This window comes from Erpetoichthys calabaricus, chromosome 2, assembly GCF_900747795.2.
Source record: "Erpetoichthys calabaricus chromosome 2, fErpCal1.3, whole genome shotgun sequence".
Taxonomy (NCBI): Eukaryota; Metazoa; Chordata; class Cladistia; order Polypteriformes; family Polypteridae; genus Erpetoichthys; species Erpetoichthys calabaricus.
The window spans coordinates 157971949-157999437 of record NC_041395.2 but is presented as its reverse complement, the minus strand read 5'-3'; the positions used below and the strand labels follow the sequence as shown (position 1 = coordinate 157999437).

General features: G+C 38.0%; 1 protein-coding gene across 2 annotated transcripts in view; it reads left to right on the top strand.

Moving 5' to 3' along the window:
• The window catches only part of LOC114646479 (phospholipid scramblase 1-like), a 101806-nt gene extending 74958 nt beyond the window's left edge, over nucleotides 1-26848 (top strand). For both annotated transcript variants that reach the window (XM_051922921.1, XM_051922922.1), the window contains exons 4-10: nucleotides 4404-4486; nucleotides 7349-7391; nucleotides 7588-7808; nucleotides 16295-16456; nucleotides 16787-16948; nucleotides 22772-22830; nucleotides 26405-26848. In XM_051922921.1, coding sequence (XP_051778881.1) covers nucleotides 4404-4486; nucleotides 7349-7391; nucleotides 7588-7808; nucleotides 16295-16456; nucleotides 16787-16948; nucleotides 22772-22807 — 707 coding nt within the window. In that variant the 3' untranslated portion in view covers nucleotides 22808-22830; nucleotides 26405-26848. The remainder of the gene's footprint in view (nucleotides 1-4403; nucleotides 4487-7348; nucleotides 7392-7587; nucleotides 7809-16294; nucleotides 16457-16786; nucleotides 16949-22771; nucleotides 22831-26404) is intronic.
• Nucleotides 26849-27489: the final 641 nt, after the last annotated feature.

The window sequence follows — 27489 nt, the reverse complement described above, 5'->3', positions numbered from 1 at the left end:
ACCTTTAAAATATTTCAGTTCTGGTGGAGGTCTGTTAGTCAAATGTCATCCATATATTTACAAAGAAACCGCTTACCTTCATCACAACATAACGTTTACCGTGTAATTTCTGATATTTTATAATGTCGGCTATACAAGTCAAATATGGAAAACTCACGCTATTGGTCCAAGAGATTATGATATGCTAACGCCTACCTGAGAGAGTGACCCCGGAGCACACTGCCTTTTTTTTCCTATGTATTCTGCCTACATGACCACACAGTAATACCTGAACTATTCCGAAGCGACGTTTGCACTGTTTTGTGTTTTTTGTATCTCACACCCTCATATACCTTTTATTGTAAGAGTGTCCTTTATCTACGATGGAGTGTTTGATCAGAAGAAAATATGAAGCTGGTTATAAATTAAAAGTCGTTGAAGTGGCGAAAGAAATTGGTAACTGCACTGCTGCAACAAAATTCGATGTGTCTGAGAAAATGGTGCGAGATTGGAGGAAGCAGGAATATGTAAAAAAAAAAAAAAAAAAAGTGTTGTATTTTTAAATGGGAATATAAGTCAGGGTCTGATTTTTCTGGTTTTAAGACCCAACTTATATGTGGCTATACACGGGATGTATTGCACAGAACCATATTGAAGAAAGTCCACAACTAGAATAACTTCTGCATTATCAGTTTTAAAATATGATCGAAGCTTTTTTTTTTTTTTTTTTTTTTTTTAAAACTATCTGTACCAAGTGAGTATCTAGCTGAAGGGAGACCTGTAGAAGACAGTGTACATTTGCCTTAAAGCTGCAAGACAGGGAAGGTGAAATTAGAAGCCTTTTGCCAGTACATGAATGAAAATGAACATGTACTTTGCTAGGTGGAAAGTGAGATCTGCTGAGAAGCAAAGGAGACTTTTGGCCTCTATTACATTTGAATCCATGCATGCCATTTATGTTTTGGTTAGCTGATAGATTCTTTGCATTATTAACAGACAAAAAAGCGACTATAAGTTGTTATGAAAACAATATAGATACTTTATTACAGTTTTAGAGTATGCATCCTATTTTGGTCTGAGGCACTGTAAAGCCTGTTAATGTTGTTGTTCAGTATTTTACTATCTATATATATATAATTCACTAAGCCGCCGACAAGTAGCCACCAATGGAAAGCACGCAAGAAAGCCACGCCCACCAACTGTAAGACCATTAGATACGACAAAAACTCGCAGAGCCACGCCCACCAACTCGGACGCAGCAACTCACAAAACACAGCGTCATTGGATACGACGACAACTCGCCGAGCCACGCCCACCAACTCGGACGCAGCAACTCACAACACCGGCGTCATTCACGTTTGTCTCTGCTAGACTCCACATGCACCTCTGAGCCACGTTGACTTTTCATTAGTCAACCTCATTGGAACCTCGGTTCACACAGAGGCAGCGCCAGAGAGAGACAGAGGCACACACACAGGCAGCGCGAGAGAGAGCCACGCACACACACGGGCAGCGCCAGAGAGGGACAGAGGCACACATACAGGCAGCGCCAGAGAGAGACAGAGGCATACACACAGGCAACCCTAGAGAGAGAGCCACGCGCACACACAGGCAGCGCCAGAGAGAGACAGAGGCACACACAGGCAGCCAGCCCGAGAGAGAGCCGCGCACGCACACAGGCAGCGCCAGAGAGAGACAGAGGCACACACACAGGCAGCCTGAGAGAGAGCTGTGCACACGCACAGGCAGCCTGAGAGAGAGAGCCGCGCACACACACAGGCAACCCGAGAGAGAGAGAGCCGCGCACACACACAGGCAGCGCCAGAGAGAGACAGAGGCACACACAGGCAGCCAGCCCGAGAGAGAGCCGCGCACACACACAGGCAGCCCGAGAGAGAGAGCCGCGCACACACACAGGCAGCGCCAGAGAGAGACAGACGCACACACACACAGGCAGCGCGAGAGAGAGCCTCGCATAAACACAGGCAGCGCGAGAGAGAGGGGGCTGGACTCGTAAGGTAGGAAGGCAGTTAAAGAATGCACTGGGCTTGATTTTGTTTTCACTTCTGTTTACAGCGATCGGTTCGTAGTGTGCATTGTTGCAATGTTACTTTTCTTGGTAGTTTATTAAATTTCGGATTTTTTCAAACGTTCATTTTTTCCCTGTGCTTAAAACTCATTAAAAAAAAAAAAGTTTTTAGCCAGTGGTTGGTAGCGCTATAGCACAAACTATTGCAGTGTTAGTTTTCTCTGTTGTTCAAGGTTTTCTCAGTGTTATTCAATGTTTTTACATTTAGTATACTATTACGCTGTGCATTCTATGGTTTAATTAACTATATTTGTGCCTAAAAACTTAAAATATACATTTGCATACAGTTCGTACAGTCTGGAACTGATAAATTGTATTTACATTCAATCTTATGGGAGAAATTGCTTCGGTTCACGACCAAATCGGTTTACAACCAGAGTTTTGGAACGAATTATGGTCGTGAACCAAGGTTCCACTGTATTTTATTCGGTTATGACGCACGACCGCGTCCACCATCGCAAACTGTTTTACACGCCATGGTCTTAGAGTTAGTGGGCGGGTCTCTGTGAGTTTCTCTTGTGAGCGGGCACATGACCAGGCGGTGTGTATGCTTCGAGAATGAGGGTGGACGTGGCACGACTATCTAAGAAGAGGCATGTTTGTCATGGATGTGAATCGTTGTATGCAGCGTGTAAAACAGTTTCCGAGGGGTATCCCATGGTCTTAGCAGTGTCTATACTTTGATGTGAATCGCTGTATGCAGCGTGTAAAACGCTGTATTGTATATTGCCATGGTCTTAGAGTTGGTGGGCGGGTCTCTGTCAGTTGCTCTTGCGACCGGGCACATGACCAGGCAGTGTGTATGCTTCGAGTGCATGGGTGGACGCGATGGGACCATCTAAGAAAAATCATGTGAATTGCTGTATGCAGCGTGTAAAAGTTTGTTTGTCACAGATGTGAATCACTGTATGCGGCGTGTAGAACAGTTTGCGAGGGGTATCCCATGGTCTTACAGTTGGTGGGCGGGTCTCTGTTAGTTGCTCTTGCGAGCAGGCACATGACCAGGCAGTGTGTATGCTTCGAGAGCGAGGGTGGATGCGACAGCACCATCTAAGAAGAATCATATTTGTCACGGATGTGAATCGCTGTATGCAGCGTGTAAAACAATTTGTTTGTCGCAGATGTGAATCGCTGTATGCAGCGTGTAAACCAGTTTGCGAGGGGTATTCCATGGTCTTAGCAGTGTCTATACTTCTATGTGAATCGCTGTATGCAGCGTGTAAAACGCTGTATTGTATATTGCCCTCTCCAGAGTTACATCTTTTCATTAACCTACAGTCGTATCCTCAAAACCAACCCCATTTGGACAACTGTGTCTTTCAGGAAGTGTTCACCCATCAATACATAATTATGCAGCGTATGCTACGCCGCGGGTTGACTAGTAGATTATATTTAAATCTCTCTATTAAATAAAAAAACTTGGGCCGAGACCTGTTCAGGGAGATGAGACATGACATTCTCAGAAAAACACTTTCACGTCCCGCGAGACTCGTCTTTGTGCCAACAGATTTAACCATGCCCGGGGCCGGAGAAAGAGAGACAAAGAGTAGATGACAAAGAAGAACATCGTAAAAAATTCAAAAATGTTGGCGCAATACACATGCAGAGTAGGTTAGAGGTAATGGAAGTAGGAAAACTCGAAAGTCTTAAAAAAAAATGATAGTAAAGATCGCATTAGTGCAAACAAATGGAAATTATTATTCAGTGAAATAACGGAACAGCGAAAAGAGGTCGAATAGTGTTTTAAGGATATGTGGGGGAGAAGAGAGACAAGGCAGTGAGACAAAAAGGCAGCTGCTGTACAGGCTTTTAAACGTTCAAAGCGCTGCACGAGATGCAGGTCATGCTGCATAGCAGCAAGCACGCAGCTGATCAAACAAAGAGGAGGTTAAAAAAACAAAAACTGTATTTGTTTCCCATTGTATCACCATTTAAGAAGGGTTTCAGAGGAGCGACTGCGTCTCCTTGGGGTGCGTTCAGCCTCCCTCTGTAGTGCAGGTGGGGGGGAGGGGGCATTGGTGTGGGCAAGCGAAGCGAGCAGGGAGCAAAGCCCCCTAGTATTTTAACTATATTTGGAGATTTAAGATTTAAAAATCCTAAACATGCATTTATTTCCACTTATGAGGGGTTAAATACAGTCAAATATATTCCATTGCAGTTATTTAAAAGAAAAAATAATGCTTCATACCAAGCATTACTGTTAACCATATGCTGAAGTACTAGTTGAACATATTTTAAAGTTTTATTTAACTTCATGTAGATGTTATTTAACTTGATCTGACAGTAGGTAACAAGTATTATCTAATGTGTTGTATATGTATTTTGTTTTTATCAGGATACGTGGCTCCACCTTCTGGCTTTATGCCTGCTCCATCAAGACCAATAGGTTGCCCTCCTGGACTTGAATATTTGACTCAGGTACAGTAACATGACAGGTTGAAGTTGACACTATTATACACTCTCCAGCTACTTTATTAGGTACACATTTCTAGTCCCGGGGTGGACACACTTTTGCCTTCATAACTGCTGTAAGTCTTTGTGGCGTAGATTCAACAAGGTGGTGGAAACATTCCTCGGAGATTTTGGTCCATATTGACATGATAGTATCATGCAGTTGCTGCAGATTTGTCGGCTGTACATCCATTATGCAAATCTCTTGTTCCACCATGTCCCAAAGCTACTCTATTGGATTGAGATCTTGTTAATGTAGGCCATTTGAGTGCATTGAAATCATTGTCATGTTCAAGAAACCAGTTTGAGATCATTTGAGCTTTGAAACATTGTGCGTTATCCTGATGGAAGTAGTGCCATGTGAACATGAGTAAACTGCAATCATAAAGGGATGGACATGGTCAGCAACAATACTCGGGCTGTGATATTTAAAAAATGCTTGGCCCAGAGTTCGACAAGAAAACATCTCCCACCACTACTATCAGCCTGAACTGTTGATACAGGGTGGGATAGATCCATGCTTTCTTGTTGTTGACTCCAAATTCTGACCCTACCATCGAAATATTGTAGCTGAAATCAAGATTGATCAGACCAAGCAACGTTTTTTCAGTCTTCTGTTGTCCAATTTTGGTTCTGTTCTGCTGTTATAGCCCTTTCTCTTCAAGGTTCAATGTGTTGTGCATTCAGAGATGCTCTTCAGCATACCTCGGTTGTAACAAGTGGTTATTTGAGTTACTGCTGCCTTTCTATCAACTCAAACCAGTCTGGCCATTCTCCTCTGACCTCTGGCATAAACAGGGCCCAGAGAATGAGACTCACTGGATATTTTCCCTTTTTTGGACCATTCTCTGTAAACTCTAGATTGTTTGTTTGTAAAAATCCCAGTAGATTAGCAGTTTCTGAAATACTCAGACCAGCCCATCTGGCACCAACAATTATGCCACCTTCAAAGTCACTTTCATCACCTTTCTTCCCCATGTAATGACGCTCGGTTTGAACTTCAGCAGGTCACCTTGACAGTGTCTGCATGCTTAAATGCATTGAGTTGACTGATTAGAAATTTGTAATAACAACCTGTTGAACAGGTGTACCTAATAAAGTGGCTGATGTATGTATACAGCATACTGTATGTATAGCAGAGAAAGCAATATTTGGTCGACGCCTTTATTCAAGGAAATTTACAAAACAGACAGTACATTCTGGTCTCTTTTCTTGGTAGTACACTTAATAGTATAAAGGCGTGAACATTCAGGTAATATGAATACAGACACTCCTCAATCTCCAACCTGTTTAATGACCGTGCAGACTTACAACCAGCTCTCCAACCATTTGGTATTGTACACTGTACTAGAACTTTGGTCGTGAAAATGGCAGCGTGGCTTCTCAGCATCAAGCAGCTCATCTCGCATCAGATGGTTGACACAAACAGCAGTGAGGTGTCTTTGTATCAACCACCTGATGCAAGATGAGATGCTTGACACTTACAGCATAGCAGCATCTCGGCATCAAGCCTCTCATTCCACATCAAATGGTTGACACAAACGGCAGGGCGGTATCTCAGCATCAAGCATCTTATCCCACATCAGATGGTTGACCCAAACAGCAGAGCAGCGTCTCAGCATCAATCATCTCATATCAGATGGTTGACACAAATGGCAGCATGCCTTATGCTTGAAATATTTGTAAGGGGCAGCTCCTTGCTTATTGACCAATTTGGTTAACGACCTAGTCGTAAGAATGGAACTCAGTCGTTAAATGAGGAGTGTCTGTATAGGGCCAAGTGAAAAAGGTACATGCCTCTGAGAACACCCTAGGATTTATTAAATGTACATGTTTTCCTAAATGTCTGAATCTTTTAATTGGTTGAAGAATAAATATATTTTAACAAACTAATTAAAAAGGTTGAAATATATATACTGGTTTTTAAATTTGTAGCGGTTTGAAATGAATGCCAGTGGTGAGCAAGCAAGTAGTCCATCCTATTAGTCCTTTCAGCTTTGTATATGTCAAATTAGCCAATAATTCAGATTCGAATGTTCATATGAAAAATATAAATTCACAAGCGTAATCTCTCACCATTACACCACCATCGCAATGCTACTGTCTTATTCAAAGATGTACTTCACTAACTAGTAGTCATAAACCCAAAGTTGAGTAAGATCTCATAATGAATTTGTATTTAGTTTAAACACAATTTTTCTCATTTTAATTTACAGTGCACATTTGCAGGAATACCTGGGGAAAGCCAGAACATATAGCTGTACCTAGATAAATAAAACTGACTTGGCATACGGTTTGGTATGCTGTTTTCTAGCATTGCTCAAAAAGCAGTTGCACCTGTTTTCATGAAAACTGAAGGGTGACATAGGGATAGTCCAACTTAGAAATAAGGCTTCTCATGCAGTGGTGTGGAGTGGCTTTGTGAGTCTCATATCATTAGGTTCCTGTTTTGAGCATCAAGTCCCTCTTTTATTATGTCTGAGGCTAACTTGAAAGCTGATCTGACTAAGGAGGTTCATGGGTAGAATGAGCAGCCATGATCTTAGAAGATGGTGATAAAAGAAAATCCATACTTATACTGCAAATTCCTTTCATCAGGTCAAATTAACAAGTTTTATTTGTAACATCAGATCCCCATGAATCTCTGGTCAAACTGCTTCTTTCACAAACAGAAATAAAAAAAAAAAAACAAATTCCAGGAAGCACTGTTAGAATATAAAAGATTTAGGCTTTTTGGCATCCTGGTACATTAAGTTAATATACAAACAATCAAAACTTGCTTACCTATTCATTTTCCTAATTTTTGTCTTATTTATTTGTTTTCTACAGATTGACCAAGTGCTTATTCATCAGCAGATAGAACTCGCAGAAGGTAACTGAAGCATATATTCATCAACTCTTTTCAGGAGAATATACAGTAGTTAGTTTACATGAAGTTGTAAAAATAATATCCTCATAAACATTAACTGTCAATAATCAATTTCTTTATAATCATAAAAAATTAGGTTCTAAAACTGAAAATCTAACATTTCTATTAAAAAGGACTTTTTTTTTATTTCTCATTTCAGTCATTTTTGGTCTTCAGTTCAATAATAAATATGAGATTAAAAACAGCCTTGGGCAAAAAATTTTTTTTGCTGCTGAAGAAAATGACTTTTGCAACAGATGCTGTTGTGGACCTCTACGTTCTTTTGTGATAAAGATTATGGATAATTTTAACCAAGAGGTAATTGAAGTAAGGAGACCTCTCAGATGTGGAGGATTTTGCTGTCCTTGCTGTCCTCAGGAGGTAAAGTGTCACACATTCCTAAATGTTTTTCAAAAAGGTTATATATAGGAGAATGTCTGTGTGTTTAGTTGCCTTTTTTTAAAAATTGTACATGAAACAGGTTATTGTTCTTGTCTATAATGTTTTGCTTCACTTTGACTCAGTAACAGGAAAACTTAATTGATAATGGAAGCTACAGTACATACAGCTCGTAACTGCTTCTACCAGCTTGGGTGGATTAATAGCACACTTCACCGTGGTCTCTGATAAGAAATCCATTTGTCTCTATGACACTGTCAGATGCATTATCCAAATAAAATACCTGATATCATGAAGAATAAATTAGGAAATAGGAAAATATCAAGTAACTAATAATCCTAAAGTAAATGTGATGTGTGGGGACACTTTGGTGGCATTGTTAATATAGAAATGTGTGTGTGTGTAAAATGCAACAAATAATCTCACACACAAAAAAAAATTGAGTAACACTTTACTTTGCAGCCAGGATGAAACTGCAAAATTGAAACAGCTACCACAAAGATGGGATAAGATGTGAGTAATTGCTATTTGATAAAGAAAATTTTGGTAGTTTATTGTACTTGAGCTGAGTAAAAAAGCAAACTTGGAGAAATAAATCAGTAGTGAGTTCTGCACATTTGCAGTGCTCTAGTAGACAAGAGCGTTGTCATGATTTTTAGCAGGGTTGTCATACAGAATTAGTTTTTCATCTTTCACCATGTTACTAACAGTAAAGGAAACTGTAATAAAGAAGAGCTATTCAAAGTCTATAATCTTTTTCACTAAAAGTTTGTTTCTTTTATTTTGTTGAGAGTTGAGATAGACTTTCAGAAGTCTTTTTTTTTTTTTTTTTTTTTTTTTTTAAAGGCAAATACCAATCACCGATTTCTATGTTTCTTGATCCACAATTCTGATACTGCTTCTGATTATTTTTTTTCCTTTATCCCTTTAAAACACTTTTTACGCTAAACTCCTGCATAACCAGGCGCATAGAAACCTTATGTTCTATATCAAAGTGTATTTTTTATAATTAGTTTATAAAAATTATAATTAAATTATAATTATCGACTACAGGTGTTAACTGTTCATTTTTTATTAATAAAATGAAATTCTGTAGGCTTATTACTCAGTGACCATAAACATACTAAAATAAACAAAATTTCCTTAAAATACATACTTTAATAAAATATGTACAAAAATATGTATCCATAATACATATGGCATAAAATAAAATGCTTCTCCTAATTACAAGCTGTCACGAGCTTGTTTAATTTCTCCATAATGTACCTATTTGAAACAAGGCTTAATTAAAAAATGTATTTTCCACCATTTCTCTAGCAAATTATATATATATATATATATATATATATATATATATATATATATATATATATATATATATATATATATATAATATGAAGTAGGCAGAAGGAAGGGGTGACGTAACTAGAAGGTGACGGAGGTGATGTCATTGGAGGGCAACGGGAAATGACATCAGAGCTGAACTGACAAAAACACAGAAGTTCCTTCATGGGATAGAGTGATGTTTTCTGGCATGGAATTCATGGTGCGGGATGTTTTTCTTCCTTTTTTCTAGTGATGAAAAGAGAAAAGTGATGATGAAAAGAGAAAAGCATTAATACGCTGCCTTAAACACCGCTCTGGTGTGTGTTCACGTGTCTTTTGGGCCCTTCGGCTGCCCCCTAAGTGCACGTGTGTGCTAAAGCCATCCTGCTCAGACCCAAACCGAACTGAGAGGTCAACTATCCGAGAAAGGGCATTGGCATTAGCCTGGAGAGTACCTTGGCGATAAGTGACATTGAACTTATACGGCTGCAGATCCAAAAACCATCTAGTGACCCAAGGATTCAACTCCTTATGCACAGCCATCTACTGTAGAACAGCATGGTCGGTGATCAGGGTGAATTCTCGGCCCAAGAGGTAGTATTGCAGCTGGGTCACTGACCACTTAATCCTCAGGGCCTCCCGTTCTATCGCCGGATACCTGGTCTCTCAGTCAAGCAGTTTCCAGCTCAGGTACATCACGGGGTGTTCGGCACCATTGATGCCCTGGCTCAGCACGGCACCGAGACCTGTGTTCGAAGTGTCGTTCTGGAGGATAAAAGGAGAACAGAAGTCAGGAGTTTTTAATATACAGTAGGTGCCGAAGTAAGGGCCTACTTTAAGTTACAAAATGCAAGTTCTGTTTAATTATCCCACACCATGTGAAGAGGGGACCTTTTCTTTGTAAGATTAGTCAAGGGTGCAGCTCTTTCCGAAAAAGGAGGAACAAACCAGCTGTAGTAACTCGCTAAACTGAGAAAAGCTTGTACTTGCTGCTTGGATATCGGACGGGGCCAGTTGATGATGGCTTCTACTTTAGAAGACTGGGGTTTAATCGTCCCCCTGCCCACTAGATAGCCTAAATATTTGGCCTTGTTTAACCCGAAGAAATGTTTTGCAGTCTGGCTCTGACGAGTGTCAACAAGACGGTATTAACCTGCAGCACAAATTGGGCATTGTGGAGCTTTAGCACTCTATCTACCAGACACTGGAAGGTTGCTGGTGCCTCGTGCAATCCAAATAGAAGGACTTTATACTGCCAGTGTCCACTAGTGCTAAATGCGGTCTTCTCTTTTACAGACTCCGTTAAGTGAATTTGCCAGTATCCCTTCGTCATGTCAAGAGTAGTCAAGTATTGTGCATTCCCTAGCCTATCAAGGAGTTAGTCTACTCTGGGCATCGGGTAAGCGTCAAATTAATTATTTTTTGAGCTGGCTGTACGCAAAGGGACAGCTTCTAGGAATCGGGTAGCATAATCCACCATCACTAATATGTATTTGCGACCTCTTGCCAAGGGTCCCAGGAGGCCCTCGAGATCTATACCGATTCTCGCAAAGGGAATATTGGTTAAGGAGAGAGGGATAAGAGGAGCTCTGTTCCTCCGGGATTTCTGTCGAAGATATCATTCCGGGCAGGAATAACAAAATCGGCGGACCTCCTTGTTTATCCCAGTCCAAAAGAATCTGAGTTTAATCCTCTCTGTTGTTTTCTCGGCTCTCAAATGGACGCATAGGAGGTGAGCATGTGCTAGCTTGCAGACCTCCCGCCAAATGGTTCTCGGGACCTTGCCCTCATGCTCCACTACACAATAAAACGGATCATTTTGCAATACAAAGTAGGGTCCCAGTGGTATGGGATTAGATGTGGATTGCCCATCAACAGAAATTATTGCATTTCTGGCAAACTTTAGTGAATCATCATTCCACTGTTCCCTTTTGAATGAAGCAACCGTAGATCTAAACCGGATATTTAATGCCGATAAGGGATCGGGGCTGACCTTAAGAGGTGGGTCCTCGAGTCCCGTGACCTCGCCTGGGGTTGATTCAAGGTTGAGTGCCGGAAATGTGGACTCGGGGTCTTGAAACTCGGCATCCTCTTTAGTCGCCAGTAAACACAGTGTGTGGGCAGCCTGTTCAGCAAGAGGCTTATCCATTACAAGGCCCAACCCGGGCAAACTAGTGGTAGTAGTATCTATACCGCTGTTCTTGTCCCAATATAACTGGGTAAGGAGGATCAGGCAGTACTGCAACCACCAATTTTTTTGGAATGCCCTACCAAGTTATAAAAGCTTTGGCGGACTTATAATATCTGGTCTCCCCATGCATACAAGCCACACTGGTTTTGGTTCTCAAGAATTGTCGCGGTAAGATAAAACGGCCGGAATCTAGCATAGCAATCACCCACTGTTCATTCACAGAGACCACTGCTGCATAAGGTACGGATAAGGGGTTAGACAGCACACAATACCTTTTTCCTTTTGCCCAGTTACAGTCCATTGATTGTACGGTCAGCGGACAAGCGGTGGTGATGTGTCCTAGCTCCCCTCACTTGAAACAACGGGGAAGACTAAGTACTTTCTGTTTAGGTTTAGCCAGAGGTTCTGAGGTGCAACAGGTTGGCTTGGAAATAGCGACATGTACCTGTCGGGTTCCACAAGTAGACCATTCTGAACCCCCCAAAGTCGGCAACCACCTGTTGTCTTTCAGTCACCTCCATGAGGGAGTTCATGTACTTGTAAGGATGCCTTCGGACCTGCTGGGCGAAGTGGTCTGGCATGGCATTAACTAGGGCTTCGTAGGCAAGCTGCTCCACCACCTGCCTCGCGTTGTTTACGTCCGGACGTAACCAACAGCTCATCTTACCCCAGATGTCAAATGCTTGGGCCATCGCTGGCCAGTTCAGATTGAATTTCCAATGCCACCAGTCTCTCGCCTCCAGGTCCGTAGCGATATTTTGGCCCTCACAGTGTCATAATTGGCGCGTCACCCTTGAGGTACAGTGTGAGTATGTGCGCCCAGTCTGCCCTTGGCCATTGGTTTCGAGTGGCTACTCTCTCAAAAACTAAGATATAGGACTCACTGATGCAGAAAAAGGTACCAAATTGGGGGGGGGGGGTGCTTTGGAGGGGGGAGGCTGCGTAACCTCTAGCTTTACCACGTCTGCTGCCAAGATCCGTGCCTCTGCAAGCTTTGTTCGTGTCTCTCCGAGCTTGACCTTCATGGAGCGCATCTCCGTTATGATCAACCCCAACACGGTATTTAGGTCCTGTTCTTCTGACATGTTGCAAACAGAATCCCGCCAATCTGTGAAGAAATAAATGTGAGAGGAAAACAGGTTAAGGGTTGAGGAACCGTCCCAGTGTACTGTAGTACCAAGCAAGTCCATATGCACTGAAATAACAGTCGACAAATGAGTTCATACAAACAGAGCAATTGATATGATTTGAACCGGAAGTAGGTGGAAGGAAGGGGTGACGTAAGTAGAAGGTGAGGTGATTGGGAGGGCAATGGGAAATGATGTCGTCAGAGCTGGACGGACGAAAACATGGAAGTTTCTTCATGGGACGGAGCAATGTTTTCTGCCGTGGAATTCTAGGTGCAGGATGTTTTTCTTTCTTTTTTTCTAGTGATGAAAAGAGAAAAGCATTATTATGCTGCCTTAAACCCCGTTCCGGTGTGTTTTCGCGCTCCATTGGTCCCTTCGGCTGCCCCTAATTGACAAAAAGTTGAGTTCCATTAAGGCAGGGGATGGGACAGCAGGCTGCTTGTGCTGATATACACATTTACAAAACAAAAGGCACTGATGGAGAGGTGCAAAGGGATTAACCCTTTGAAGCATACGGGACAAATATTAAAATGCATGCCTGTAGTTTATTTACACACACAATGATGCAAAATATTTTGTAATGGATCCAACAGGTGTCAGACCACTGCAAAAGGTCCTTTATATTGTCCACGTGCTTCAAGCCACCATTTCGTGACAAATAAACAGTGCTCGTTTTTCGGGTGTGCCGTGCTAGATATTTCAGGTGAGTTTTTTTAAAATATAAAATTTACTTCTAATCTTTTTTCAGTCAGATTTATGAATTCATTTGTGTAGATGCTAAAAATCAATGTAAAGTTGCAAAATATGTGTACATACATATAACATTACATGATATTCTTTGAAGGGACACATTTGTCCCAATGTGCTGCATGTGTCGATTAGATATAGCGGTGTGATTCACTCATTCTACTTCAGATTCCGTTATGGCATGACACTTCCATATTGATGATGACGAAATTATCCAATATTTGAATGCTGATGACAGCGGGGATGAGACTAACTTGGTAATTGATACAGAAGATCAAGAATTTTTGGAAGGTGATGCTGATGAGATTGGAACAGATGTAATTATTGAACCACCAGTGAATGACAAAAATTCGGGAAGTGACAATGCTTCCGCAGTTACTTCTCCGGAACCTGCTGTTCCTGGTCCTTCTGGTCACCGTCCAAAGCGGATGAGGTCAGCTGTTGAAACAATGCCAGACACAAATAACTCCTCTCCGTCTTCTGCTACAGGTGCTGTGCCTGAAGAACGTCCACCTATAACTTTCACATGGTGCAAGTCATATAGACCTTTTCTGTTCAGAGACGACAAGAAACCACAGGCTTATGGACAAGTTAACATAGACAAAATCTCAGATTCAGAAACTTTGGATGCAATGCCAGCGCCCCTGCAAATATTTCAAGCAGCTGTGCAATTTGACAAGCTTGTCGAAGAAGTACTGGTTCCAGAAAGTATTCGTATATATGCAACAGAAAGGAAACACTTTCTCCATTGAACCTGCCGAGATGAAGGCATTTATTGGTATGAATTTGGTCATGAGTTACCATGTTCTGCCATCATTACGGTCCTACTGGTCCACACAACCCGACATGGCAGTGCCATATATTGCTCAAGTTATGCCTTTGCAGTGATTCGAGGCTGTTCGAGCAGCTCTGCATTTTATTGATAACAATGGTTGGCATGATCCTTATGATCGAGCATGGAAAGTGCACCCACTTATTGTTCATTCCAATGCAGCCTTTCAGGACATACTCAGCATAAGTGAGGAACAGTCCATAAATGAACATGTGATCAAATTCAAAGGCCACAATATTATGCGCCAATATGTAAAAGGCAAACCAATAAAATGGGGCTTCAAAATGTGGTGCAGATGTGATGCTCGTACTGGATATTTATATCAATTTGAACCATATCTTGGCAAGAAAGCACAGCATGTGGAACATAATTTGGGAGAGTCAGTAATCTTGCACCTTACTGAATCATTACCCAGAACAGGATGCCAAGTATTTTTGATCATTTCTTCAACTCTCAGAATTTGCAGTACATCCTTGCAGAAAAGGACATACGAGCTTGTGGAACGGTTCGTGCGAATCGGAGAAATATGCCGAACTGCCTGCCAATTGATAAAAACATGAAAAGAGGGGACATTTCTGCTGCTTCCAGTCGTGGCATTGCCTGTGTGAAATGGAATGACCGCAGAAGTGTTGTGATATTGAGCAACTTCATTTCGCCAATTCCTACTATCACTGTGAAGAGACGAGTAGCAGGATCACCTAATAAAGTAGATGTCCGTTGCCCTTTGGTAATTCAGAAATGTAATCAACATATGGGTTTATGGCCCAGACAAAGGTGACATATGAAGTTGACGGGAAAGCCAGAATAAAATATTACATTCGCATCTTCTTTGATTTGGTTGACATTTCTGTGAATAATGCATATATAATTTATCTGAAGATCAATGAAATATACCATTTCCATGACACTCCGATGAAGCGGATTGAATTTCGGGCAGCATTGGCACGTTCACCGATATCTGATTTCTCCTGCAGACAGAGAAGTATTCCGACAAATATCCAAACACAAAGGCGTACACAAATGGCAACAAACCCTCGCAAACCAGAACATGCCATGAAAAAGACAGAAAAACGCAAAAGATGTTATTACTGTGCACAAAAGAAAATTGAAAACAGAACTGACAATGTATGTATAGTGTGTGATGTTCATTTATGTTATATATCTGACAGAAACTGTTTTGTTGATTTTCATAACAAGTAATAACTGGAAGCATGACCTTGGCGCATATAGGGACAAATACGTCCCATAATTTTTTAATGACATTATGCATATGTCACTTCTAAAAATGGAATAAATTGATTCTATTAGCTTGTTTGCATATATTTTTCCACAAATTAATATCACCTGATGTGTACTTCTCTTATGTGCTTCAAAGGGTTAAGAGTTTTTTTGTAGGCTTCAGGAATTATAGTGTTAATGTACCCATTCTCTCTACTACTGTTTTTAGTCTTTCTTTGAAATGAATTGATGTCAGTGTTATTTAAAAAAAAAAAAAAAAAAAAAAGGGCATATCTCTGGTTTTTCTGACTGCTATTAACTTTGCATAGCTCAAGGAAACAAATAAGAGTGAGTGATAAATCTTGGGTTGTGCCAATTCTGCCTGGACAGGATGTATGAGTAGAATGAGTATTTTTCTAAAAGGAATAAATGGCAACATTCTTGAATAATACTCTTCTATACTCCACTGTTGAAATCAAAGAGGGCTCTTCTTTAATGTCTATGGATATGGGCATACATGTTAATTTCCAATGCTAACAAATCATCAGTGTCCATACAGGGTGTATAATCCCATGGTACTAATGTGAAGATCAGTTAAGTCTGATATAGATAGATAGACAGACAGATAGACAGATACTTTATTAATCCCAAGGGGAAATTCACAAAAGAGTGTCCAGGGAACGAATCCACATAAAAGAACTGGGAGTGATCAATAAAAAAATAATAAAAAAGAGAAAAATAAAAGGTAGAAAAATAAAGTCGTACACGGAGCTGCTGCAAAGGCTGCCACTCTCGGCGGCGCCTGATACTTGATATATTCTATATTATGATATATTGTGCTCTAGCATTTTAGAGGTAGAAAACATATGACTTCTCAAGTCTTTCCAGTCTGTTTGTTCAGCTCTCCATCAAGTATAACATGGTGTCAGAATATGATGTAGAGAAAATAGGCATACTGCACCTTGGCTGTGAAGTGGTCTTGTCACTGTTGAAGCTAATAAACTATTTTTCTTCTATTTCATAGCTGGAAGTACATGCACCACCAGGAACGCCTATTGGTTATGTTGTACAGAACTGGCATCCATTTATCCCTAAATTCACGATACAAAATGAAAACAGAGAACCTGTTCTAAAAATACAGGGTCCATGCTGTGGTTGCAGATGTTGTGCTGATGTTAATTTTAAGGTACCAAACTTTGGAATGAAACCATAGCTTTTTATTTAAAGAACACTAGTATAATTTTACACTTAAGTGGTAAAATATGCAAACTAATGTTAAATACAATTTGAGTACACAGGCATAGGTAACAAATCTATAGAATTAAATGATTAAGTCTAAAATAACTTTCATGAAATAAATTTGGTAGATAAATGCGTTTAGATAAAACAAACATTCTCACAGGATGTTCATTTGCCAGTGGCAAATTGCTACTAAATTTTGTGATAAACTTGACAGAAACTGTATATTTTCAGTTTAATCTGTGTTGATTTTTTTTAATGTTTTGTGTGTGTGCAGGTTTTGTCTCTTGATGGAAATTCTGAAGTTGGGATGATTACTAAGCAGTGGGGTGGAATTCTAAGAGAAGCATATACTAATGCAGATAACTTTGGAGTACAATTTCCAATGGACCTTGATGTTAAAGTGAAAGCTGTAATGCTGGGTGCCTGCTTCCTTATTGTAAGTAGTAACTGTTATGTTATACCCCAGTTTTTCTAAAATATATGTTAAACAAAAAGGAGAAATTACCATTTATAAGTACTGAAAAGTTTCATCTATCAATATGTATAAAACAGTAATGATTCAGGGGTGGAGAAAATTGTATCAGTATTGGGCAATTGTTTTACCTTTGTGTGAACGTGGTTTACACAATACAGGGATTTTTTTTCTCTGCAGAGATGTTTAACATCCAACACACATTAAAAATAATTTTCAGGGTCAGTGTTTTGAAATGATAGTCCAGATAAGACAATCTTTGTATAACTTTTGGTATTCACTAAAACGAATTTAGTCAAGGGACTGAATACTTTTGCAATAACACGTTTTGAAATTGTAAATTATAATACTTTTAATAGGATATTTGCCTATAGTAATTTTCAATGTCTTTTATTTTACTCACAGGGTTTTAGAAATTAAGGGAAATGCAGCACACATTGTAAAATTACAAAAAGCTATCTTTCCATAAATCTTCTCAAACAAATAGTTTGCTGCATGCATTGTTCTATAAAGACCAAGTATATAATACTGTATACCTTGTTAATATTTTTATAATATTATAATTTTTATATTGTAATTTAATAATTCATTATTTAATCTCACATGTGAACAACATTAGTGTATTCTATTTACAGACTTCAGATTCGGTGAAGACAGTTTTTTTTACTATCTGAACAAAGTTTTTAATTTTCTTGTGCAGCTACTGAGTATAAAAGTAAAAGAATAATAAATATGGGTTCCACAGTATAAATAAGTTAGGAAATGTACATATAGTTTAACATTCAGATGTGTTTGAGGACTGTGCAAGCACTGTAGCCCTAATGGACTAAGTTCAATAAATAGGTTTTTGAACCTTCTCAATCCATTTCAGGGTTTCAAGTAGGGGTGGGCGGTATGACCAAAATTCTATATTACGGTATTTTTCTAAATTATCCCGGTTTCACGGTATTTGACGGTATTTTTTTCCTATGCATGAGTGGATGTTAAACACATTTTCCACTGCAATTACTGGCTAAGAATAACCTATTCCACTGTCAAGAGCATTGTACATTGTACAAAAAAAACATTTTAATGTACACACAAGTATTAATACAGGTTTGCATTGCCCCATAAAGTGATACTTTTCAAGGGGGTGGCACTAATGAAGAGAAGGAAATCACATTGCATGACAGATGCAGTCAAAATATAGAACCTTTTTATTTAACAAATTTTGCAAAAACTTAAATTATAATTTTGACAACATATTTTCAACCATCCAAAGAGGTATTTAGACTTAGGAAAATATCCAGAAGTGCTTGTCAAAAGTTGTATTGCATTGAACATGTCTTAGAAAAGGAATAAATAAATATTTTTTGTAAAACAACTACACTTTCTGTTAATGTTAACAATCTCTGTCCACTGACACGTTAAAGTGACTTTTTAAACAACTTTACCATCATTAAACTGCATAATATTTAAACTAATAAATAATAACAATAAAATAAATAATTGTATTATTACTGATAGTTGCACTATTACTTCAAGGCTTCAAAAGCCCAGGTGCATTACACAGTATTCACCAAATTAAAATAAAATAAAACAAGTGCAATCTTGGTGATGACAGAATTCACTGTCTTAATCTTCTTTATTTATTTATCTGGTTTGTACAATGCTATATACTGTATACGCTGCCGTTCTTTATTATATTCTGTAAGTGCCTTGAGCATGGGAAAGGCGCTATATAAATAAAATGTATTATTATTATTATTATTATTATCACATCTTTACCAACTGAACTATCATGTAGGCAAAATGCATTAATATGGACCTTGCTTCAAGCTAAGCTATATACATAAATAATACAACTGCAACTTGCATTTATAATTGTATTTGTGGTATAGCCCTACGGAATCGTATTAGGGCCACGGTGAAGAAAAAAAAATATGGACACAGGGAAGAAAAAAAAAAAACTATACGTCGAGATTAAAGTCGACATTTCCACTCTATTCTCATAGTTTACTTTATAATTAAAGTAGAATGTCGTAAACTAAACTTCATCCTAAAATCATTGTTTAATTTACTAGATTTTCTCAAACCCCGTCATAAGTTAATGTAGCACATTAAATGCTTTGTGTTGTGTTCCCCGACCCAGTTGTCCCAGATATTCCTGCTCTCTGAAAATTTAGAATTTATATGAAGTATTTATTTATATCAAGTATTTATCTTGGCATTCTAAATGTTCAGAGAGCATGAATATCATGTGAATGGATTCTGTGCGGCGATCACTGCCGGTGCCTCCTCTTAGTGCAGAGGAAGTCAGTTTAAGAAGCTCGGGGAACACTTAACACAAAGCATTTAATGTGCTATATAACTTATGACGGGGTTTGAGAAAATCTAGTAAATTAAATATTCATTTTACGATGAAGTTTAGTTTACGATGTTCTACTTTAATGACAAAGTACAAGAATAAAGTCAACATGTCATCACAATATTACACAGTACCCAGGTACATTACACTGTATTGAAAACAAATAAAAGTACAACTTGGCTTGCAGTATTATCCAGTAGTATAGAAACAGTATTTACACATCTGACCTTTTAAAACTAAAGCATCTCCAGGCGACAGACGTGACTCATTTTTTTCAGCTCTGTCCATTTTCACCGCACGGCATACCTATGCTACTGCCCTCTATTTGGTGGTGTAGCAGTGAAAAAGAGACCCAGTGCAACAAATCTGTGTTTAGCGGTGTAGCAGTGAAAAATGTCCCCACTTAAACAGTTTCCCGCTGCGCCACGTTCCGAACGTCGTTTAGGCAATTTAAACCGGTGTTGTGGTATAAGAAAAATCCATATCATAAAAAAAATAAAAAACGGTTTTCGGTATGAACCGGTATACCGCCCAGCACTAGTTTCAAGGGCCAAAGGCTATCTGACCAGGATTGGACAAAAGGCTGAAAACAGGTCTTGACAAGAGTCTATTTTATTGTAGGGACCACTTTCACAAGCACACACTCCCACATTTATATATAGCACATTTTCATACAAATAATGTAGCTCAAACTGCTTAAATGTATGTATGTATGTATATGTGTGTATAATTTCTTATTTACTTGAGCTTGTCTGGTCATTTGTAATTTTGCTGAAATTGGACTTGCAATGTTATTCAGTCAGTCAGTCATTTTCCAACCTGCTATATCCTAACATAGGGTCACGGGGTCTGCTGGATCCTATCCCAGCCAGCACAGGGCGCAAGGCTGAAATAAACACTGAGCAGGGTACAAGCCCACCACAGCAATGCTATTCAGTTGTGATAAATGTTAGGGAATAATTAAAGTGAAAGGCAAAGTTTATTACAGCCACTGACCATTGTGGATATCAGGTGGATGTGGAACTCATATTAAATTATGACCTGGGCACTTGCATAGCATGTACAGTTTGCCCAAACATTAAAGCCCTTCTTCACGTGTTTAATTCCTGCTTTATCTCATCATCATAGAGAGATCAGACAATATATAAATTAACACTTATGATTCCACACAGTAGTTCATGTGGAAACAAATAAATGGCAGTACTTTTTGTCTGGTTCTTGGTCCTCGTCACAATGCTGTTCAAATAACACAAGTTCTTCATCAACCTTTCACCCATAGGAGATTTGACAGCGCTATTATATGTTTATACATCAAAGGACTGGGGTGTGGGGTCCCCATGCACTTTTCTAAATATTTTGTGAGGATGTTTGTTTTAACAAAGCAATGTTTTATTAGATGGGCAACCTGTTAACTGAAGAATATCAAAATGTCCCAGTTTATTTATCAGTACACATAGCCTGAAGGCGGAACTGCCCCTGTCACTGTAATGTCTGGCCATCTTAGTAAATTATACTGACAGTGAAATAGTGATTCACTGTAAACTGTAAATAATGGTGCTCTGAAGTTAGTTTAGTGTAAGGTTAATACTGAGTAAATTCTATTTACTCTTGTGTATTATGTCAAGGGGTATATCATTCATAGCCTATTAACCTTTCATTTTCCTTGATTTCATGTTGTACTTGTATAGTTAGGAAAATCATTTACATTAACTTACCTGTTACAACTTAGAACCTCAGTTCTCCTGATGTTTTATCGTTTGTTTTTGCTGACGCTCAAGCTGTCGGAAAGATTTCATAAAGCAGAAGCAATTTATTAATATGGCCATTTGCGCACACGCCTCACTGGACTTTCACACAGAGCTCAGGCTGCCAGTGACAGCAAATAACTTCTTACCTGCACATTTAGTCTGCTAGTATTTCATTAACTTGTATTGAGGATTTGTTTGCTGTCAGTAGTGGTTATCAGAAATTAAAAAGTATCACATTTACAGAATATACAAGTTTGTGTAACCACTGTCAAGGTAAAACTGAAGCAGTGAAATAATTTGTTGTTTAAGTTACACAGAAGTTATCTTCTTTTTAAGTCAGTTGAGTTGACAAATTCATCAATGCTTTTCACTGGGAGATTTTGAAATTTTAAAAGTGTGTACAGCACAATCTGTTCAAGATACTGCAACCTAAACTGAATGGTCCTGACAAATTTCCTTGAAGGATAAGTGTGCCACATTTCAACAAAATTTTGCCCTTGGGAGGCCAAATTGTTTTATACAGACAGAAAGACAGACAGATGGACATGGCTATCACAATAGGTAATTATTATATACAAATATACCTAAAAGCTAAACATATGAATATGCTGCAGGTACTTATATTTTGCTGCACCACAGAGAACTGAAATTATTTATAAATTTATAGCATCTATGGGAGGAAAGTGAAATGTACAAAGGACGGGGCCATCACAGAATTACTGCAAGTCCTGAATTATACCCCAGTAGTCTAAGGTCTGAGCATAGCTATTAAGTAATTAAATATGTTGATTAAAGTGTTTTATTTCTGAATAGATGCACACTACACATTATCTACATGGATGACTAGGAATGCCTTTCCTTCCTGTACACATTTCACAGTAGCTGGTTTGCACTCTGCTATCAAGGAACAGCAGGCATTTTCTTAGCACACATGGCATATTATAACTGGTTATCTAAATAGTTTACTGCTACACCATATCAAGTTATTAAATAAAATAGGCTGTAAGTAGTGGAAGAAAAAGAATGAAAAGAGTGGACTAAGAAGAGGGTTTCTTGTTCTGTTAGTGCTTTGTTAATGTGGGTATACTTTTTGATAGTGGACAAGTAATACTGATTTAACTTGATCATAGTAAGCATTACATCTGTTTTGTAAAGAAAAAAAAATGTTTTAATAGCATCTGGGATTGTGCATATAATAGTTATTGATTACAACGGTAATTGGTTAAGTTTACAATGTGATATGCAAAGTGGGCATCATGGAAGAATAGTGATTAGAGCTGAAGCCTCAGTGATCCAACAGGCCGGGTTTGAATCCCACAACCAAACATTGTGTGTGTGGAATCTACATGTTCTCCCTGTGTCTTCATAGGTTTTCCTCTCAGTAGTCCAGTTTTCCTTCCACTTGCCAAAAGACTTGAAAGTTAGGTTAAATAATACTCCTACATTTGCCCCATATGAATGTGTGCATGAGTGAGTCCAGTGATGCACTGTACATATTTCAGGGTAGTTTTCTGCCTAGTGCAAAACACAACTGGGGATAGGTTTTGGGTCCCTGTGATCCTGAATTGAATTAAGTGGCTTTCACAATGTTATTATAAAACATCTTTATAAACATGCCATCTTGCACCAGAAAAAGTTCCTAGTTAATCTTATTAAAATTTTTGTTCTGATAATGTTACTCCTGTGTTTTAGGATTTCATGTATTTCGAACATAAACAGGATAAGTAAATTGTAGATGTTTACAAGGAATGGTAAGTGTCTTTTGTCTTGTGATGATATACTTTTTTACTATATTTAAGCCTGTTTTATATTCCCAGTTTCAAAACTGAACATTATTGATATTCTATGTATTTTAATATAAATAAGAGGAAATCACAGATGCAGCTTAAGTATTATAAGAAGTGTTTATGATTTGTGATTTTTTTCAGAATTTAAAAGCTAATTAATGCCATTAATGCATACACAGCAGATATAGGTTGTTAATTAATTTTGTGAATAAGTTATGAAAGTTTTATTGTTACTTTGGCATATTGTTAACAATCTACTATATATTAAAATGCTACTCGTGTGTGTGTGTGTGTGTGTGTGTGCGCGTGCGTGTGTGTGTCCAGTTCCTCCAAGCAGTCTGATTGCTCAGTTCAACTTTGGTTTTATCAGTCAGTTTGACTTTGGTGGCTCAGTGGTAGGAAGGATGACAATACATTAGGGGTGTGAAGTTCATTTCCTGATTGTGACTCTTTTTTTTTTTTCTTTTTTTTTTAACACTAGAATTACCAGAGTCTACGAAAAAACTCGTAGATCCAGCCCACCTTAAAACCATTCGCACCTCTCTGGCAGCGTCCTTTGTCCTCTAAATGTGCTGATAAAAACAAGCTGCAAGCAGCCGACTATTCCACCCCCCTACCAACTTAGAACGTGCACGAGCATCTTCCAGCTCATGCCTTGATTGATTATCTGGGAGTGAAGTGGAGTTTTAGAGTGGAAATAATAGATCGTTATTTGGAACACACGCATTTCATGTGTGTTCCGTTTCTACAGTAATCTGTGTAAACACATTGTTAAAACAGAATTTTTTTTTCATATTTTAGTAATAAATGTTACAAAATGTAGGCATAAACTATAGAATGTGTGAAGCATAAAGTCCAAACATCAAATAAACACTTTCACAAAAGGTTCAAGAACAGTGCAACAGCTTCTGTGGCATAGTGGTAAGATTTGCTGTCTCAGAGCGCAGCAGGCTTACTGTCTCTCTCAGAGATCTGAGTTTGATTCCCTGTTGAGGAGAAAGTGTTCTATTTTGTTTTCTTTTTAACCTCAAACGGACATAAAATTTATAAATTGGTATGCACTGTCAGTTAATGAGATCGTTATATTTTCATGTGGGATGCTCCTTTTAAAATATTTTTTAACAATTGAGACTGCAATTAACATTAACAAGTGTCCTTATAACTGTTATTTTTAAGATCCATAACACACAGACAGACAGAGCACTGCGTAATAGAGAGACAGGCAGAAAAGTCACTAGATATATAAATAAACAGGGAAGGCACATGTACTGAAAGAAAAAAAAAAAGATCAACATGTGCATGATTCCTGCTGCACTGAATAAGCTCATGCGCTCTAACATTCCCCCTCCCCCCGATCTGACTCTAAGTAACAGCGCAAGTACAGATGCAAACCAAGTGTATGTGTGTACTGTATAATATTAACAAAAAGAGCAGCTTACTACTGAAAACTGCAAATATAGGAGTGAGTGGGGATCGAACCAGGGACTGTTGATTACAAGTCAGCAAATCTTACTGCTATGCCAATGAAGCTGTTGTCTATTCCTTGAATCTTTTGTGAAAGAGTTTACTTGATCTTTGGACTTCAGGCTTCATACATTATATAGTTTATGCCTACATTTTGTCATTTACTACTAAAATATGAAAAACGTTTCTGTTTTAAAAATGGGTTTAAACAGATTACTGTAGAAACGGAACACACATGAAAAGCGTGTGTTCCAAATAGCGATCTATTATTTCCACTCTAAAACTCCAGCACTTCAGTCACTCCCAGATAGTCAAACAAGGCATGAGCTGGGAAAACTTAGTGAGAGTTCTGCAGCGGTGGGGGATGGAATAGCCGGCTGCTTGTCTTAATCAGCACATTTAGAAGACAAAAGAGAGGTGAGAATGGTTGTAAGGTGGGCCGGATCTACGAGTTTTTTCGTAGACTCTGGTAATTCTAGTGTTAATGGAGCATTACAATGAAAACAAAGCGAATAATGTACTAAGCAATGTTGGGTCACTAACAATGACTTGCCTTTTATGTCAGGAGGCATTCACAAGAAATACAAATGATGTTTTCACAGCAGTAATAGGGTCCTATCTATCATTGGTAGTAGTCAAAATGCAGACAGGAAGTGAAGAAGGCACATCGAAGTACACATAGGGCAAGAGCTACAAAATATTTTTAATAGCTAGTCAAACATAAAAACATTTCAGTATTTTCATTTTTATTGTATTTGAAAGACCAAGTTATTGATTTATTAATTAAACTTTTTTTTTTTTTTAATTGACTGGTCTTTTATAGTACCTGACATTAAACCTGTAGAAATGTAGATAATGACTTTAAAAGAGCCTGGGTACATTGAGTCTTTCCCTAAGCTAGGAGCATCACAGATATGGAGATATTTTCATTTTACCTATACAGTTTTTGTTATTCATGCGTGTATATAAACACACACACACACTGATGTACAGTAGCAGTTGAAGTTTGCATAAAATGTTCTATAACTTTCACGTATGAAGTTGTCTCTTAAAGTATTAGATATAGCCTCTGCAGGTGGAAAAACCTTCCAACTTACCTCCGAGCTACTGAAAATAAGCTGTTATCTGTCTACCTCCCTTCTTTTTATAAGACAGTTCTTTCTTGTAAGTAAGCTGTTGCATTTACTCTTCTCCTACCTAAATCACCTTGAACTACCAATTGGCAGTGGGTAGCATTTTATAATTATTATGTGGCCAGTGTTTTTAGATGCATTGCAGCATTAATTATTAATGGACTCAAGGCTACTCCATACTGAACTTTTGATTCAAGAGTCATGTCAAAAGATTAACAGAAGCTGACCAATCCATGACTTGGTGTCAATTTCTGTATTCCAAATGTGAGGTAATCAAAACTAAGCTAATGGAAAGTACTAGAAGCATTCAAAAATCCGTAGGACCTAACTTTAGAATCATATACCTGTAGTATTTGACTTTGTTCAGTTAATAATAGCAGAGTGAAAGTATCCTTATTCATGTATAGTCAAGCTTTTCCCTGTAAATGGATTCTCATGCTCTACTGAAATTTTCTGCTCCCAGTTTCCCTTACATAATGTAATTTCTCTTTGTGTCTGTGTTTTTGTTGTACCCTATACATTTTTTTATCCATATCCCACATTTTATTTGGGACAGGAAACTATGGCCCCTAAGGATTGCCTTATTCTCAAAACTGTCTTTAAAGATCTCCTGTTCCTGTAAAGACATGTACCAGTGGATCATACACGTTCAGCCATGTTGAAATCTTGGTCGATTGACTCTGAAGTCTTTATTTACTATATATGTGAGTGAGGCAGAGAGATGGACTAGTATTTTTAAATTATTTTTGGACAATATTCAACCATACATTTGATTTATTTTCAGTTACATTTCACATTTGTTTACATGTAAGCTTAATAGAAATGCAATCTATATAAAATTAAGCTAGGATTGTATTACTTAATAATGAAGAGAAAACAAAAAAAAAAATCATAAAATGTAGTAAAAATAAGATTTCATCATTTTCTGTTGTCATTTTCAGATTACATGGAATTGTGGTGGGATCAAAGTGACATTCTTCAGCAAATATCAAAAAATATTAAATTTTAATAACTGTGGATGTCCTGTATTATACTGTATTCAGCTCTATATATCTAAATTTATAAAATTGATTAAATGTTTCACTCCTTTTATCTTATTGCACCCATATTTGACATAAATGGTGTTATCTACATTAAAATTAACTGTGAAGCCTTTATTGTCAAAACAAAATTCAGTAAAGCATGTCAGTTGTAGAATATGAATGTTTTACCTTTTATATGATGTTATTTTTGATATATTTGTTAATTTAACAGGTTACTGTAACATATGAATGTAAGCTTAAACTATGTCACTTTTATATGCAATCATATTTGTGTGATTTTTAAACTTTTTTACTCTGATTCTTTTGAATATTTTTACTTCCTAATAAATCAATTTTTTAAAGTGGTCAGTTTTTAATTTTTTCTCTTTTACAACTTTCAATTATATTTAATGTAAAATGTTACAGATTCAACAGCAACTGCTTAAATAGTGATTCACATATCAAATAAAATATATGTTGTTAACACTTGTGTATAAGTTAAACAAAACTTTGAGAAAAAGGAGAGACAGAGCATTAACACAGAGTATTAACAAAATAAATCGCTAATCTTTTACAAACGCTTCTCTGGCTGACTAAACAAAAGGATGTTAAACCTAACACAATGACCTACACCATTAATGGGTTTTTTGAGGTCCCAAAACTGTCCACAATAATTAACCACTAGTATTCTGTTGTACTTTATCCCCTCATGATGGCCTCTTTATAAATATCCATTAAGAAGTTTAAGAGCTGCTATCTATCTGCTCCATGCTAAGTTAGACTCCTGTGTTCTCCTTAGCAACACCTAACAATAAAAGTAAAGCAAATAAAAAATTGTTTTTGTGTTTTGGTCTTGCATTTTTATGATGCTAGAAGAGAACAAAATGAGACAAACTGTTGAATTGTAATTACAATTTGTTCCATGTATGCATTAGGAATGATCTGTAATCATGTTTAAAATTAAAATGATTTAGTTCCCGGAATAGGAATGCTTGCTGCAGAGG